General features: G+C 46.2%; 2 protein-coding genes across 5 annotated transcripts in view; one reads left to right on the top strand and one right to left on the bottom strand.

The window, feature by feature from the left end:
* CA12 (carbonic anhydrase 12) overlaps positions 1–18,135 on the bottom strand; it is a 65,710-nt gene that overhangs the window by 19,724 nt on the left and 27,851 nt on the right. For all 4 annotated transcript variants that reach the window (XM_061431061.1, XM_061431063.1, XM_061431064.1 and 1 more), the window contains exons 3-4: positions 1,851–2,030; positions 814–956 (exon numbers count right to left, since the gene is read on the bottom strand). In XM_061431061.1, coding sequence (XP_061287045.1) covers positions 814–956; positions 1,851–2,030 — 323 coding nt within the window. The remainder of the gene's footprint in view (positions 1–813; positions 957–1,850; positions 2,031–18,135) is intronic.
* The window catches only part of APH1B (aph-1 homolog B, gamma-secretase subunit), a 116,822-nt gene that overhangs the window by 77,234 nt on the left and 21,453 nt on the right, over positions 1–18,135 (top strand). The window lies entirely within an intron of this gene.

The raw sequence follows: 18,135 nt of genomic DNA, 5'->3' as shown, positions 1-18,135 counted from the left end.
ACATTCAGAACCACACCCCCACGTGCAATCCCAGTTGAGCTCTGAAATGGAGCCACTCAACCACCCCCACCCCCACCCCCACCCCCCACTGCACACTTGCAGTGCAGGAGCAAAGCTCTCGCTCCTCTTCCTGTTTTCTTTGGTATTTGGGGTTATCACCTCCAGGCAACATAGCACAGCACTGTGGTGATGGCCCAAGCTATCCTCAGTGAGTCTCTGCTTGCCACGATGCCCTGTGTGTTATAATGCCAGTCATCGCTTGATTTGTGGCTAGGTAGAAAAGAGTGACCCTGAACCCAGGTCCCCAAGCTCCAAGCACAACCCATGCCAAGGGAAAGGAAAGATGGGGTGGGAAAGACTCATGTAAACAGCATGATGTGTGAAGAAAGCTGAGAAGTTGGGGGAGCGTTTAGCCCAGTATGACTCGGCAGTGGGATGGGTCAGCCAGACAAGCTGGTGGGATCTTAATCTGTGTGCACAGAAGGGTGATGTCTAGAAAAGGGGCATGTGTGTCCGCCTGTGGCACCCTGGGAGCCCTGCCCCTGGAGTAGCATCACCCAGTAAAAGACTTGGAGACAAAGTCAGCAAGTTCAGGAAAGGAAGGGAAGCGGGCCACCACAGATGAGCTGCAGCGTGGCTGGAGTGGCTCTGCCTCCCTGTGCTGTCGGCAGAGCTGCGGTGGGTGTGCAGAGCATGAAGGCCACCCCCCACCCCACCTGCCATGCTCTGGTCTTGTCTGCACACCAGCCAAGTGGAAGAGTGCCAGACCACCCACCGCCAGGAGTCCTCTGCCAGGTGGGCCGCCCCACTCACCTCGGCGGCGAAGTGCTCCCCGCCGACAGTGTGCTCCGAGCCGTGGGGGTCGTTCTTGTCCCCCCAGTGCAGGTGCAGCTGCGAGGCATTGTAGCGGGCCCCGAGGCCCCGGACCTGCATGTCCTTGGGCAGTTTCACCTTCACTGCAGGGAGAGGAGGGGCAGTCTTCAGAGCCCTGGCCAGCTGGGTACTGCCTGAGAGCAGGTTGGCAGCAACTGCTAAGGGCCCAGACAGGGGCAGGGGGATGCAGCGATGGGGGAACCAGAGAGGTGCGTCTCGGAAACCTGGGCTCTTTCTCTGAGAACATCCCCTCTTCCACTAAAGCAATTCCAGTGGCGGCAGCACCTTCTTGGTTCCCCTTGGAAAATGATGGCAGGAACTAATCTAGCCAACAGATGGATGTTTGTTTACATATCCATGTATTACACACTTGGCCATGAAGATGGAACCTACAGTAAAATATTTGCCAAGCTGAGAATTATATAACAACGACAACAATAATAATTGCTATTTATGAAGCTTCTCTCTATTCTGGATCTTAACATACAGAATCTCTAGTCTTTACAGTAGCTATCAGTATGCCCATTTTCCAGATGAAACCTCAGGAGTTTAAAATTCTTATCCAGAGTCTTGTGACTCATACGTAGTCAAGCCAGGATTCAAACTCAGATTGGTCTGACTCCTGAGTGAGCCCCCCAGTGAACTGTGTGGCCCTTTGAGTCATTCATGATGACCCATAATTCACTCTCATACCATATCAACAGGTCAAGGGGCTCAAGCCCTTCCCTACCCCCCCATCCCACCCCAAGAGATGTGCTGCTTCTAAGAGGTATTTTCCCAGCAGAACCACCTGAGCCCAGGGCCTGCAGCATCTCTTTTAGAAAGTGGCCCAAGGATCCCTCAAGGGCTCCCCTCTGCTCTCCTTCCTGGGTGCCTCATCAGAACGCCCCCTCCAACCCCCACCCAGCAGACTCAAGAGGCCAGGGAGCCAAGGTAAGCTCAGCCACCACTGCAGGTCTCCGGCGTCGCTCCCTCACCTGAGTGGCCGTTGTTGGTGAGGACAAATTGCGGACTGGCAGACTGGTTGTAGCCTTGGAAGGCCAGGGGCCTGAGGCTGGCATTGTACCGCAGGATGTCATCATGCAGGTCTATCGGGGACTGCAGCAGGCCGCCACAGGAAGGGTAGGTCTTGGACCAGCTCTTCTCCCCATCGGGACCTGGAAGGGGAGGTTCAAGCCCATGACTTAATCAGTTTTCCACTAGAGCTTTTTCCTCACCTTCTAATTCTATGTGCAGTACAGTTATTCCTTTTCTATTCTTAATCCCCAGAGATATGCTCTTCAGGGTCCAGGGACCCCAGCCTACAGAATCAGGGCATGCAAACGTCTCCAGACGGTTTGCCTTTTTTTTTTTTTTTTTTTAAACTTTACAATATTGTATTAGTTTTGCCAAATATCGAAATGAATCCGCCACTGGTATACATGTATTCCCCATCCTGAACCCTCCTCCCTCCTCCCTCCCCATACCATCCCTCTGGGTCGTCCCAGTGCACCAGCCCCAGGCATCCAGTGTCGTGCATTGAACCTGGACTGGCGACTCGTTTCATATATGATATTATACATGTTTCAATGCCAATCTCTTTAACAAGTGGTGCTGGGAAAACTGGTCAACCACTTGTAAAAGAATGAAACTAGAACACTTTCTAACACCATACACAAAAATAAACTCAAAATGGATTAACGACGGTTTGCTTTTGAAGTAATGTGGGGAGAGGGGGGCCAGAGCAGTCCCATGGCAGGGACTCCACTTTATTCTGTACATTGTTCGTATCTCAACCCGGTGCACATCCATTCTGCAAGAAGACCTCGTGACTCTCCACAATTTAGCATCTGTATATTGAACACCTACTATGAGCAGGAGATACTCTGGGTCTTGGGGCCACCCATGCTTGCATTCTAGTAGGGAATTTTTTTTTTTTTTAATTTTTTGTGTTTTAGAAGCAAAGGAAATTAGGTTTTTTTTTTCTTATTTTTTTTAAAGTTCAGTTTAAAATCTCGGGCTCTCTTCCCTTTGGTACTTTTAAAAAATTGATGTATTTGTTATTGTTTAGTCACAGTCGTGTCCAACTCTTTGTGACCCCGTGGACTGTAGCCCTGCTTCCCTGTCCTTCACTATCTCCCAGAGTTTGCTAAAACTCATGTCCACTGAGTTGATGATGCCATCCAACTATCTTATCCTCTGTCACCCCCTTCTCCTCCTGCCTTCAATCTTTCCCAGAATCAGGGTCTTTTCCATTGAGTTGTCTCTTTGTCAACTCAGGTGGCCAAAGTATTGGAGCTTCAGCCTCAGTCCTTCCAGTGAATATTCAGGGTTGATTTCCTTTAGGATTGACTGGTTTGATGTATAGTTATTGTACAATATTATATGTTACAGGTATACAATATAGTGATTCACAATTTTTAAAGGTTATACTCCATTTAAAATTATTATAAAATATAGGCTATAGTCCCCTTGTTGTACAATATCTTTGTAACTTGTCTTATACCTAATAATTTGTACCCCTTACTCCCCTACCCCTCTTGCCCTGGTCCCCTCCCCTCTTCTAGCAGGGAAGAATTTATTTAATCCACTGGAATGTCCCACGTTGGAAAAATTGGTGTCTGACTATAACTCCAGGTAGGTCTTTGAGGCTGGTAATCTAGACTATGATCTTCCTGATAGGAAACCCTTGAGGACATTGACTCTGAATACCCACGTCTAGAGTAAGTAAAAACCCTGCAACCTGATAGGGAAACTTGAAAGATAGCAAGTAATTATCGCCCGAATTACAGAACTAAATGCAGTGTTTACACTGGGGAAAAGAATGACACTATTAAAAACTAATTATTACAATCTAATTGACAAACTAGCAGTGAGGAGGAACAGACTTAACAAAGAAACCCTCCAGGGCTCAGGCTTCTTGCTAACTACCAGGTAATAGTCCTTCCCCTGGAAATGAAAATAAACAATCCAGTCCCACTGCAGATAAAATTTCTGACTCCCACAGGGAAAAGTCTTTCAAGAATGTCAGGCTGTGTTTAAAAGATTATCTCCCATGGTAATTAAATGGATTTTCAAGCTGAGGTTTCTCCAGAAAAGCGAATAACTGGCAGGTCATGGCTCGTTGGCGTGGAACAGTTGTGCCCTGTGGGCTCTCTAGAAGTTGGGAATCAAGGTTTGCCACCTGGAGTTCATTCATCAGTATTTCAGCACAAGGAAAGATGTACTGAGGTGGAGTGGGCGGAAGGCACACCACATCTTCTGGGCACTCTTCCATAGACCACAGCGTTGTTTCAAGAAAGAGAGAGAGAGAGAGAGTGTGTGTGTGTGTGTGTGTACGCGCGCATGCGTGCCCACTTCACAGAATCCCCATCCCCGACTACCTTGTTCTCTGAGAGTAGGGAGGGTCAGAAGCAAAACTTGATGCCCTCATTCACTTAAAATGCTATGAGGAGGGACTTCCCTTGTGGTCCAGTGGCTAAGACTCCACACTTCCAAGGCGGGAGCCCCAGGTTCAGTCCCTGGTCAGGGCACTAGATCCCACATGCTGCAACTAAGAGTTGTCCACATGCCCCAACTAAAACAATCCTCCATGCTGCAGCTGAGAATTCCAGTGCTGCAAGTGAAGACCCTGCATTCCACAACCAAGACCAGGTGCAGCCAAATAAACAAACAAATATTTAAAATGTTGAAAGAAAACTGTCAACCCCAGAACTCTATAACCAGTGAAAATAAGTATTATCAGATAAAACTAGAGAATTTGTGACCAGCAGAAATACTCTGTAAGAAATGTGAATGAAAGTTCTTTAGGCTTTAAGGGAAATTATCCCAGAAGAAACTTGGAGCTTCAGGAGGCACGAGAGAGCACTGGAAATAGTAAATAAATAGAGAAAAAAAAATTTTTTTTTAGATGCTATGAGGAGTTGGCCCTATGTCTGGACACACACGGGAGAATCCTCTAATTTTTCAGGCTGTCAGCCTTCAGGTATACCTTTTCAGAAATGTTGGAACTTGAAGAGATTTCAGAAATGGTGGAACTTGAAAGGATTCCAGACTCTCTAGTTCAGCCTCTCACTGGACACCAGTTTTCTCAGTTCTCACATATCATAGTTTCTCCTGGACTGTGTTGTTTTTATTTCCACAGCCTCAAAGCCCTGGACTCAAGGCAACTAAACTACGCCAAGATGGCGACTAGGGGAGACGGAAGCTGGAGGCAGTCTCTCCAGGGAGCAGACCGGAGCAGGGCAGTTACTCAGCTGAGGGCAAAACCAAATTCCTTAGAGACCGCAGGGAACAGAGGGGAAGCTGTCAAGAGGTATCATGCAAACCCTGAGGGTCAGGAGGAGGTGCAGCTACCAGGTGGCAAGCCTTCCAGAACAAGGCCGCCAGCCTTTGCTCTGCTCACAGCAGCATCTGGGCCCGCGGCCAGGGTGGCAGAAGCTGCCAGCCAGGCCCGAAGGGAAGAAACTCAGGAAGTGAAGATGTGGCAAAGCTGTGCATCCTGTAGCTAAAGGGAACTGAGTAAGAACTCTCTTCCCAGAGTAGGGATTCACCTGAAGCCTTCCTGAAAGACAGGCCCAGACCCTCCCATTTCATGTCTGTGAACCCACATCGTGACTGGGGGCACGTGTGTGACAGACACTGAGGAAACATAATCCCCAAAGAATGAAAGCCCCCAGGGACCACAGAGCTCAGGAAGTGTTATCAGGAGGAATTTTTCTTTTGTCCTAAGTCATTTTCCTTGCAAGTTGGCTAAATTAGGTGTTTGGGAGCAGAAAAGAGTAAGGATATAAAAGGAAACAGAAGAGACTTCCCTGGTTGGTCCCTCGTGGTCCAGTGGTTAAGACTCTGCCCTCCCAATGCAGGGGATCCGGGTTCGATCCTTGGTCAGAGAATTAGATCCCACATGTCACAACTAAGACCCAGCACAGCCAAAGGAATACATATTAAAAAAAAAAAAAAAGAAAAAGCAACAGAGTTCATGGTTGAGAAAGAGAAATTCCTAGGAAAGAGAAGCAACTGTACTGGACCCAGAGAGTTCAAAGAACCAGATCCAGCTGCTCCCCCCACTCGCCCCCCAACCGCCGCCCCTCCATGAGTGATCCCAAGCAGGTCACATTCCCTGCCTGAGCCTCCTTCGCCCTTTGTACCAATGGGAGGGGTGGACACTACGTTCTGGAAGTTCCCTTCTGGCTCCCAAGCTCTGAGATTTACTAAGATTACTGGGGCTAAGCACCTTCACCTCTGTATCAGGCCAGTTGGAACGGGTTGGAAAAAACTGCTCACGCCAAGGCAGCTCCTGGGCATGTGACGGGGTGCCTAGTGGGAACCAGCTGTGGAAATGAGGGCACAGGGCACTGCCATTCCCCAGGCTGGTCCAGTGCTGCTGGTCTCAGCTGCCAACCATGGGGTGGGGTTGGGGTCGCTCATCCTGAGCGCCCATCACAGGCCCTTAGGGCAGCAGAGTCTAGAAAGCCTTTCCTTCTCCTTCTCCTCTTTATGGTTGATGGTGATAGTGATGATGATATTAGTAGTTTGGGTCCTTACACCTCTACAACTCTGTGGGGTCCACAAGGCAAGAACTGCCCCATTTTGTAGATGAAAAATTGAGAGTAAGTGATTTGCCCAAAGTCAGACTTTGGCTTAGTAACAGAGTTACCTTGCCTGGATCACAGAACTGTGAACTTCTGTTTCAGGGTTTATCTGGGAGATTTTGTCCAGGCCCGTTTCCTCCCCGTCCCGTGATCTCCTTGAAGGCAAGGACCGTGTCTCATTCATCCCTGCCTTGGCTGCAGTGCCTGGCACAAAGCAGGCCCTCACATGTTTACTGAGCTGGATTCTCCTGCTAATTTTATGCTTGTTCCTCTAAGGGAAGTAAGTGCCTATATTAATCCCCCTAGCTTCTCTCTATTCCCCCACATAATTTTTTTTTTTTCCTATCAAAAAAGAAATGCAAAATGATGTCACTTGCTCAGGTTCAGAATTTACGTTCCTAGCTTTCTCATGTACGTGCATGAGGTTTTGCTCTGTTTGGAGCCACTCACTGAAAAATAAATCCGATTGCTGGCCCCTGGCTTGGGAGGTGATCTGCCAAGTATGGGATTTTATTGGAGTTCATAGGACCCTCTGCCAGCATATGATGGCTCTGTCCCCTTCTTACATGGCTAGGGACATTGTCAGAGCGGCCTCCCATCTCTTTGGCTTGTAAGTGAGAGAGGTGCCAGGGTGGGGTGCACCAAGGCACCCAGTGTCGGGCATGTCAGCAGCGGCTCCTTTCTGCCCCCAGCTGCTGTGTGGGCAACGTGTGACTTGTTGCTGCTCTAACACTGCCTTTTCATCAGCAGCTACAGCCCTGGCTGTCATCTTTCAGCCTGTTCTCAGCTGTCACACTCATGCCAATGGCTGTAACCTCTCCCAGGACTGGCTCTTCCAAAAGAAGCATTTCTAGCTACCATCAAAATGTGACTTTTCTCTTGAGATGTGACTTTCCCTCTTGCATGGATTAGATTCCTCCCAAGATCATGATAAAAAGGAGATCATACGGATCTCCCTGTTTGTTTTCACAACTGAAATCAAGGCATTATTTCTTTCCAGTTCATGAATTTTTCTGTTTGAGGCAAAACAGAAGCGGCCCAAATTTCTGTTTTGAATTGTAACAGGAGATTAACGTGGCACAGCTCAAAGCGCCTCTCATGCTTCTCAGCAAGGTGTTATTGAGGCCCAGAGTAAAGACGTGCATTACCCCAAGGACCAGCATGGTTTCAGGGAAAACACCAAATACGTGGAACCATAGAGAGAGGAGCAAAGTGAGCCCCCCATCCCCTGGCGTTGACAGTCCTTGGCGAATCTGCCTCCGTCTCTACCGTACCCGTGCTCCCCAACCCTGGATGATTTTTGAAACAAATCCGAATATACTTCATCTGTGCATATTTCAGTATGTCTTTAAAATACAAGGGCTCTTAGAACAAAAGCATAATACCATTACCACACTCAAAAAGTTAACCGTTCCTTAATCTTACTAAAACCAGTCAGAATTTTAAAAATTTCCAAGTATCTTGTATCTTTTTATTTGAAATCAATGATCTTTATTTTTAATAACTGTAATTAAAACTCCTCATTCCTCTTCTCCTAAATTAAAAAAATTTTATTTTATGGAAGTGTAGTTGATTGACACGGTTGTGTTAACAGCAAAGTGATTCATTATACATACACCCATTCTTGTTTATGTCCTTTTCCATGATGGTTTATCCCAGAATATTGACTGTAGTTCCCTGTGCTATGCAGCAGGACCTTGTTGTTTTCATATCTTTTTTAACGGTTGTTTGTAAAATTCAGGATTCAGATAACGTCCAGAGAGTACAGTTGGTTGATGTGTTACGGCCTAGATCTCAATTTGATGGTGCTAAAAAGCTTTGTCAGAGGACAAATGACCCCACTCTTCCAAAGCTCAAATGCTCAAAATCTCAGAGCCAGACCAGTCTGGTCCATCCTTTGCCCTCAGGGTGGGTCATGGAGTCCCAAGTTTCCATCACCACAACCACCCCCACCATCCCAGGTTAGGCCCTCTCCCTCAACATATCACACTGCAAAGGACCCCTGCAGGGTCCCCGCCCAAGCCTTTCCTGTTGGCTGCCAGGCTCCTTTCTTGTTGCAACTGGGTTTAACCAGGTGTAGCCCTGCGCCCATCCGTCCACTCTGTTTCTCCACAGCATGCCCTGCCTTGCTCCTGTCCCCCAAAAAACAAAGCAGAACCATAGCCGTCTTTCACAGTTTTAGCCTGTCAAGGCCTTCATTAATTTTTTTCTTTTTCTGTTTTTTTTTTTTTTTGGCTGTGCCACAGGGCATGTGGGATCTTAGTTCTAGGACCAGGGATTGAACCCACATCCCCTACATTAGAAGGCAAAATCTTAACCATTGGATCACCAGGGAAGTCCCTGTCAAGGCCTTCAAAAGCCCTCATACCTTCCCAAGATCGACTGCCATAGTAAGGCCAGCTGCCCCATCCTCAGAACAACCTTCACAAATGTTCTTATGCTAAAAATCTGCTTAAAATGCCTCCTTTCCTCTCCACCTTTGCAAATCTTGTCCATCTTCAAAAACAAACTCAAGTCCTGGACAAGCTACTCCAGCACTTTCTTGAATTGTCATTTAACCATCTCCTCTGTGACTGTTATCATAAACCTGTTCCAGACTAGAATTCTGCCTTCAAGTTCCAAAGACATTTGGAAGCCTAGAAGCCAATGTCATATCCCTCCCCTGTGTCTGAGCACACAGGGGCATTTAGTAGACACTTAATGAATAGTTTCTTAAGCTCATTTCAGAAATCTAGCCATAAAGGAATAGGAGAGGGGCATGTGTGTGTGTGTGGTTATAGGAAGATGAGAGTGACGAGAAGCATTTTTGTTTTTTAATGGAGAGACTTCAGCACTTTCCTTCTATGCAGAAGGAAAAGTAAGCAGATAAGGAAGGATGGTTCCAGAAGAAAGTCATGGAGTGTGACCCTGAAAAGAGAGCAAGGGAGGGGAGGGCCTGGAGGCAGAGGTAGAAATTACCTCTGGGCTGGAGGAGGCATGCAGTAAGCATTTGCTAAATAGATTAGACCAGTGCACTGAAGCCTTCCTGGAAAGGGAGCCCATAGACGGACAAACAGAGCCAGAAATCCTAGAACTCACAGATCTGCAGAGCTGATCAGAGAGAAGACTGACTGTGGGATGACAGGCAGTCTCAGGGTCTCACACTCTGAGATGCACGCAGCCCAAGTACATCCATGAGCCTAGAAGAGTCAGTGTGGTTTTTTAAAGTGAACTTGTCTTGTTTTAAAATTTAAACAACAACATTTTAAAGCAGGTACAAAAGTAAAGAGCACGGTAGAATGGCCCCATGTGCCCATCCGCTCGTGACAGATTTAGTGTTACCCACACCCCCCACCCCATCCATTTCCCTCAACCGGATTACTTTGAAGAAAATCTGTGGATGCTTATATACAACTAAAGGTAAGAACTCTCTAAAACTAACCTCATATCATCTTCACATCTAGGAACTGTTAACAGGGATTTCTTAATGTCATCAAATACCCAGTGTGTGTTCAGTTGCCCCAGTTGTGTCATAATTTGTTTTCCTATTTTTAAGTATAGTTGATATACAGTGCTTCAGGTGTACAGCAAAGTGATTCAGTTATATATATATTTATATAAGATTATATATATATTCTTTTTCAGATTATTTTCCATGATAGGTTATTATAAGATACTGAATGTGCTCAAGTCGTATGTATTTATGAAAGAGTTTGTTTGAATCACAGTCCAGATAAGGTCTGTGTATTATGACTGGTTAATATGTCCCATAGGTTTCTTTTTATCTACAGGTCCTCCTTTTATTTCTCTCCAACATGGGTGTATTTACTCATACTTATGTGCATACAGACTCACTACTGCCTTGGGCAAATAACAATCTACACAAGTAAATGAAGGATAATTTTACTATTTTATAATGTTTGCAGACATGGTATCGGGGTAAGTAAAACACTTAATGGGGTTGAGTAATTTCTACATTTACTAAATATACTACATATGTGACAGCATATATTATAATAAAAAAGCATATATAGCTCCGTAGAAGACCAGAACCATGTAATTACGGGTACAGTTTGATTGCTGTTTCTTACTGATTATTCTTTCTCACTGACTGCATCCTGTGTGCTTAAGAATAACATAAAATTTAATGAAGATAAATACTGCCTGTAATTTGGACTATATCTGACAAGTCTGGACCAAAAATAAAATGCATTCACTATTATTTCATTTTGATGTTTGTCCTTGGGGGCCTTTCTAAGTCTGTCCCTCAGACCTACGTGGCGCCCCTGGCGTTGGTATGGTAACAAGGGTGTGGTGGTAGCCACACCCTTGGGATAGACCCTTCAGTGTCTGTGTGAACGCCTGGGCAGCTGGTCCTGACCACTGTCTCCGGGGCCTGTCTCTTTGGACTGACCACCAAAACATAGCCAGATCAAAACTTGCCCCCACAGATTAAACTATAGTGACAAGGTCTTACACATTCTAGATGTTGACACACCTGTTTTGTTTTTTAAACCAACAGTCAAAATTTTAGTACAATAAAAGCTTTTGATCAGTCCACAAAGTTTGTTTTTTAAGATCTGACTGGTAAAAATGCCCCTAGTCTGGGCATGTATATTTATTGAAAATGGTCATAGATTATGTATCAAATTTGAATATATACTTAACTAGATACTTTCAGTTTAAGAATGAGTATTCCAATGTTGAATAAAGGAGAAAATCACTAAATACCCTCCTTGGAGTGCTATTTAATTCTGAAGTTAATTCATTCATTTCTTCAACAAACATTCCTACTATGGGCCAGGCATTGTATTTAGTATGGTAGATACAATGGAGAACACGGCAGATCTGGTCTCTGTCCTCATGGAACTTACATAATAGGGACTTCCCTGGTGGTCCAGTGGTTAAGCATCTGCCTTCCAATACAGGGTGTGCAGGTTCAATCCCTGGTCGGGCAACCAAGATCACATATGCCATTCAGCAACCATTCCCATGTGCCTCAACTACTGAGCCCATGCTCTGGAGACTGTGATCCACAACCGAGACCCAACCCATCCAAAAATAAATAAATGTTAAAGAAGAAAAGACTGATAATAAATTACAAATAAGCAAACCAATGTACATGAGTAAGATAATTCCAGTCTGCAATCAGTGCTATGAAGGAAATAAGCAAGGGCTGATGGAGAAAAATGGAGGGACTACAATGGACCAAGTGGTTCAGGCAGGCTTCTCAGAAGAGGTGCCATTAAAGCCGAGACTTAAAGGATGGGACTGAATCCACGGTGAGTGAGACCTGGGAAATGGCATTCCAGAGGGCAGGCAGAGAGCATTCAGAGGCCCTGCTCCAGCAGAGAGCCTGTATATTTTTTGTGTATGTGATATAAAGACTCAGAAAGAACCTAGGGTTCATCTGGCTTCCTCTTGGCTAGGCTGGGTGTTACCCTGTGACAAGGCTGAGTGGGTGTCATTTGGCACCTGCTCAGGTACACTCCTTTCAGGGAGCTGGGACCCACCTTTCTCCAGGGGTCACGCATCCTCTGTGGTCCTGTGGCTACAGCCACAGAGAACACAGCTAAGCCACAGGACCCCATTCAGAAGAGAAGGCAGCCTCTGTATCCTCTCTATACCCATCTTAATGTCACAAATTTTGGGATTTCCCTGGTGGTCCAGTGGCTAAGACTCCATGCTCCCAGTGCAGAGGACCCGGGTTCGATCCCTGGTCAGGGAACTAGATCCCGCATGCCACAACTAAAGAGTGTGCATGCCGCAAGTAAAGACCTGGTGCAAACAAACAAATAAATATTTTTTAAAATACTACACATTCTCAGGATGTTAGGATGTAGAAATCACATTAAAAAATTTTTTTTAATTTTTTATTATTTATTTTGGCTGCATTGGGTCTTTGTTGCTGTGTGCAGACTTTGTCTAGTTGCAGCAAGCGGGGCCTACTGTCTAGTTAGGGTGCTCAGGCTTCTCACTGCAGTGCCTTCTCTCGTGGAGCACAGGCTCTGGGGCACAGGCTTCAGTAGCTGTGGCACACGGACTTAGTTGCTCCAAGGCATGTGGGATCTTCCTGGACCAGGGATCAAATCCATGTCCCCTGCATTGACACGTGGATTCTTAACCACTGGACCATCAGGGAAATCCTAAAAATATGTTTAATATATATTTTATAGCTCCTGCAGTTCCCTTCTGGAGTTGATTAAAAGATATATGGCTTCTCATAAAAGTCCAGGTAGCTGAACTGTTCAGTATTACGGGGTTCCCACAGTATCTGCCCTGGCTGGATTCTTATCCCCGCTGAGCAGAAAGCCACACTGTGCTGGCTCTCTCTGTTTTCCTGCCAGTCAAGTGGAGAGGCGTGGCCATAAAGCCCCATAACCTGCCCCAAAGGAAAGAAGTCTACTAGAGGGGTGGCTTAATGATTAACCGGTGATGTCTTATGATTTTATTATAAACAGAGGTCAAGGAGCCAAACTGGTGTTGAAGCTTTTTCTTTGTTAATGTTAGAAATGAAGCAGAGCAAGGGCTGGAGGATCGGGGTTACTTATTATTTACAAAGCTTAAAGCTGGACAGCCATAGCAGGCCCATTCTGCTTCCTTGGTTTTTATTGTTGTAGATCAATATGAAAGATTATTCTTATTTTAATAGAAATAAAGTTTTCTAAGGATGCTCGAATCCGTACTTTATATCAAACTTTTCCTTTTATTATTTCAATTTTTTTGGGGGGGTCACTTTGAGAGGGAAGGGACTGGGACGGGGTAAAGTCCTCCCAAGCCACTCTTTGGCAGCCTCTCTGGTTTAGCCGTGGCAGTGGGGCCATTGCAGGCTGGAGGGTGAACAAAGGTGAGCTGCAAGACTGGGCCATCAACTCAGCTCTCTGCTAGCCGTGGGGAAGTCCTTCCCCCACACCTTGCCATATTAGAAGGCCCTTACCTCTCCAGTAATCCCTTTCCAGTATTGCTGGGGGAGAGGGGAGGTACGGGTATAGCTAGGAGGAGACTTTGCAGTCATTTACCCTTTGGCTTCCAGGCATTTGTCAGGTTCTCTCTGGAGGGAAGGCTTTTATAGGGAGGAGGGTGGAGTTTCCTAGGTGTCAAAGATAGATGGTGCCAGCTACTCGCTTTTGCTCCTGTCTCTGGCACCCTTTTAGGTTCTGTTGCCTTAGAGAGTGTTCAATGTGGTGGAGCTCTGCCCACTTCTCGGGACTCCTCTGAACCTACTCTCCACCCCCTCTTTATTGCAGCAATGCTGAGACACGCCCAGCTGCATCTCATCTCCCTGAAACACCCTCTCCCTGCCCCTCTCACTCCCCAAAGGCAGGACCAAGTGTCTCCCTGTCCTGGTGCTCCCATGGAGCCTTTACATTTATCTTTCCTAGAGGCACCTACCAGAGAAGGCGATGGCACCCCACTCCAGTACTCTTGCCTGGAAAATCCCATGGATGGAGGAGCCTGGTAGGCTGCAGTCCATGGGGTCTCGAAGAGTTGGACACGACTGAGTGACTTCACTTTCACTTTTCACTTTCATGCACTGGAGAAGGAAATGGCAACCCACTCCAGTGTTCTTGCCTGGAGAATCCCAGGGACAGAGGAGCCTGGTGGGCTGCCGTCTATGGGGTCACACAGAGTCGGACACGACTGAAGCGACTTAGAAGCAGCAGCAGCAGCAGCAGCAGAGGCACCTACACTTACCAACCCCAGTAGACCAGTGGTTCTCAAAGTGCAGTCCCTGGACAAGCATCACCACCATCATCACCTAGGAATCTGTTAGAAACCTTGGGCCCCACCCCAGACACCCTGACCCAGACACTCTGGGGGTGGCGCCCGGCATCTGTCACTGAATGAGCCCAGTGGGTGATTCTGGTTCTCACTGACAGTTGGGAACCACCGTACTGGGTTCTCAGCTCATCCTATTCATTACTGTATCTCTGACTCTTCCCTCTGAGCCCGCACATCAAAGTGGTTCTTGAATAAAAACCGCTAAGAAGTTAGCCAAGTTGCTGAGGTGGTAACAGCTTAACCCCAGCAGGGAAACCTCTCCATGCTCAGTACTTGTTATTCTCTTTGATCTTCTTTGACCGGTTCACAAAGGAATTTTGGTCACTGTAAACGTGCTAAGTCCCCAGTAGAGCCAGACATCCTGCCCTACCCTCCTGAAAAAGCATCTTAAAAATAATCTTTCTCCATGCTCAGGCAGGGACCATCTCTGACTAGTAAGAACTGCACACACCATCTTTTTAATACACTGTTATATGTGTCATTATAGAAACTTAATTATGGTGTTTAAAGTCATTTTTATTCAATGTTGAGCCATTTGGAACGTAACTTCCTTTTCTTTGTTTTCATGGCTCATTTCATGTCTTTAATCTTGCATGTGTGTGTGTGGTAAAATATACATAAAATTTACCATTTTTAACCATTTTAAAGTGAATCCAGTGGTATTAATTGCATTTACACTGTTGTAAAGTCATCATCACTAGCCCTTTCCAGAACTTTTTCCATCATCCCAAATGTATATTCCTGGTGGTACATGGCTGTGGAAAATAGTTTGGTGATTCCTTAAAAAGTTAAATACAATTACTATAATACCTAGCAATTCTGTTGTTATTTAGTCACTAAGTTATGTCCAATTCATTTGTGACTCCATGGATGGTAGCCTGCCAGGCTCCTCTGTCCATAGAATTTTATAAGCAATACTGGAGTAGATTGCTATTTCCTTCTCCAGGGGATCTTCCCAACCCAGGGATGGAAACCCTGTCTCCTGCATTGCAAGTGGATTCTTTACTGTTGAACCACTTGGGAAGCCAAGGTATGTAATGAAAGGAATTGAAAGCAGGAACTCAAATAGATACTTATACACTACTGTTCATAGCAGAATTATTTGTAATAGCCAAAAGGTGGAAATAATCCAAGTGCCCATCAAAAAATGAAGGGGTAAATAAAATGTGGTATATACATACAATGGAATACTGTTCAATCATAAAAAGGCTCATCTTGTCTTAATGCACAACTTCTTTTCCAAGAATCTAACTCATGAGATGGGTTAGATGTTTGAGAAGAGCTGAGGTAGGTCTCTATACTTCCAAAGCATCTGTCACAAAGCAAGCTTATGATAGATGCTCAGTAAACAGTCAGTGGTGGAGGAAAACTCTTTATCTTCCTTGGTCTAGATGCAGAAGAATTGGTGTCAGATGTTGGTGTGTATCAGACTCCCTGGAGGGTTTTGTTAAAATACAGATTTCTTACTAAAACACAGATGGCTAAAACACTCTCATAGTTTCTGATTCAGAAGGGTTTGGGTGCAGTCCCCAAATCTGTGTTTCTTCCCAATTCCCAGATGATGCTGATGCTGCTGGTCTGGGGACCACACTTTGAGAAGCACTGGTCTAGTCTAACTCAGTATTCCTGACCTCTAACTGTGCACTGGAATCTCCAAGACCTTCTCGGTTTACTCCCAGCCCCAGCCTCTAAGACCTGGCTTAATTGGTCTTGAGTGGAGTCTAGGTACAGGAGGCTTTAAAAAGCTTCTCAGGTGATTCTGCTCAGGTGTGCAGCCAGAGTTAAGACGCACCGGTGGAAAGCCCTCATTACTTCGATGGTGTTGGGGTTGGAGCCAGAGCTTTTTATTCTCCAGTGTCAAGGTAAGATTTTTTTTTTTAATTAATTTTTTATTGTGGTAAAATGTATATAACATAGCCAGGCTTCCCAGGGGGCGCTAGTGGTAAAGAACTCGCCTGCCAACGCAGGAGACCCAGGACACGCGGGTTCAATCCCTGGATTGGGAAGATCCCCTAGAGTAGGAAATGGCAACCCACTCTAGTATTCTTGCCTGGAAAAATTCTATGGACAGAGGAGCCTGGTGGGCTACAGTCCATGGGGTTGAAAAGAGTTGGACACGACTGAGCACACAGGCACTCGCACATGTAACGTGTATTTAACGTGAGGACATTTAGTATATTCAGTGCTGCACAGACATCACTGCTGTTCAGTTCCAGGACATTTTCATCTCCCCGAAGGAAACCCCATATTCTCTAAGCAGTCATTTCTCATTTTCTCTCCGCCCCGCCCCCAGCCCTCGGCAACAACTCATCTACTTCTGTCTCTATGGATTTGCCTCTTCTGGTTGTCTGGCTTCTTCCACATACTATAATGTTTTCAAGGTTCATTCATAATGTACTTCGTTCCTTTTCATGGCTGAAGAATATCCCATTGTATGAATACATCAAGCTTGTTTCTCCTTTCATAGTGCTGCTCTTCATTGTAGTTTAAATATCTGACTCTGGTTAACTTGCTCTTGTCTACTATAAAATAATCATTGGCTGAAATAAAGCATTAGTGTTTCTCCTGTGTGGGTTTTAGAACATAAACTGTGAACAGAGCCTGCATGAAACAAAGGTGGAGGTATTACAGCCTGGTTTCCTGGAAGCAAGGGTCTGGGGACCAGGGAGGCTGTTACTTGTAACTAGCTTCTGAATGAAGAGGGAACACTTTGAACATTCATGATAATAAAGGTGCGTTCTATATAAGGTGATGAAGCAGTGTTTCCTGACACCAAAAGGAAGCTGATGGGAGAACAAATAATGTGAGCGGGGGCTGCCTTAATGACAGGATCCTTCCCTGGCAGAGATGGTGGAAAATGTCACAGGTGCCTCTTCTGGCTGCCAAAAAACTGCTCTCCTCTCCCTCCCTCTCCCCATCCCATCACTTTTAACCTTTGTTAAAAGTGTGACGCTGTGGGTGAGGAGCCAAGACTGGATTGGCGGTCAGACAGCAGGTCAAGGACCACCCTGGATATCTAAGTTGAAGGTGGCCCTGAACAAGCTGTTTAGTTGTGGGCTTCTGGTATCTGTTTCCCAGGACGAGGACCTCCCCTTGCCTCCTGCTCTGCTCCCTTGCTGCGTCTCTTGTTCATTTACGGCTGCACTGGATCTTGGTTGCTGCGCATGGCCATTTCTCTAGTCTTGGGCTTTTCTCTAGTTGCGGCGAGTGGGGGCTGCTCTCTAGTTGCAGTGTGTGGCTTCTCATTGCGGTGGGTTTTCTTGTGGAGCACAGGCTCTAGGCGTGTGGGTTTCAGTAGCGGTGCATGGCTTAGTTGCTTCGTAGCATCTTTGGATTAGGGATTGAACACACGTCCCCTGCCGTGGCAGCTGGATTCTCTACCACTGAGCCACCGGGAAGTGCCCCCCCGCCACCTCCTTTTTTAAATATTTATTTATTTATTTGGCTGCACCAGGAGTCAGTTGCAGCACTCAGGATCTTTGATCTTCCTGGTAGCATGTAGCATTTTTAGTTGCAGTATGTGGGATCTGGTTCCCTGACCAGGGATTGAACCCAGGCCCCCTGCATTGGGAGCAGAGTCTTAGCCACTGGCCCATCAGGGAAGTCCCCCTCACCACCTCTTTGCAGCCAAGCACCATATTAGAATTGTCTACACTGCTCACTTCTGTGCCTCCACTCCCCACTGAGATCTCAGGGCCCCAGGACTCTGACTTCCACCTCCCACTGGATTCAAGTAGACTCTTCAGCCCTCATTTTTCTTGTAGCCCTTGGCCCTGGTGATCCCACTCATTTCTGAACCTCTCCTCTCTGGGTTTAGGGGATACTGTTTGTCTGAGCTGTCTTCCCATTCCTCCTGCCCCTTTGCAGCTCTCAGTAGCCACCTGCCCTTCAAGGCAGCTGTCCCATGGTTATTGTCTTTGGCTGTTTC

Source organism: Bos javanicus, chromosome 10, assembly GCF_032452875.1.
Source record: "Bos javanicus breed banteng chromosome 10, ARS-OSU_banteng_1.0, whole genome shotgun sequence".
NCBI classification, from domain to species: domain Eukaryota; kingdom Metazoa; phylum Chordata; class Mammalia; order Artiodactyla; family Bovidae; genus Bos; species Bos javanicus.
The sequence above is the reverse complement of the archived record's forward strand: the minus strand, read 5'-3'. Positions and strand labels throughout refer to the sequence as shown.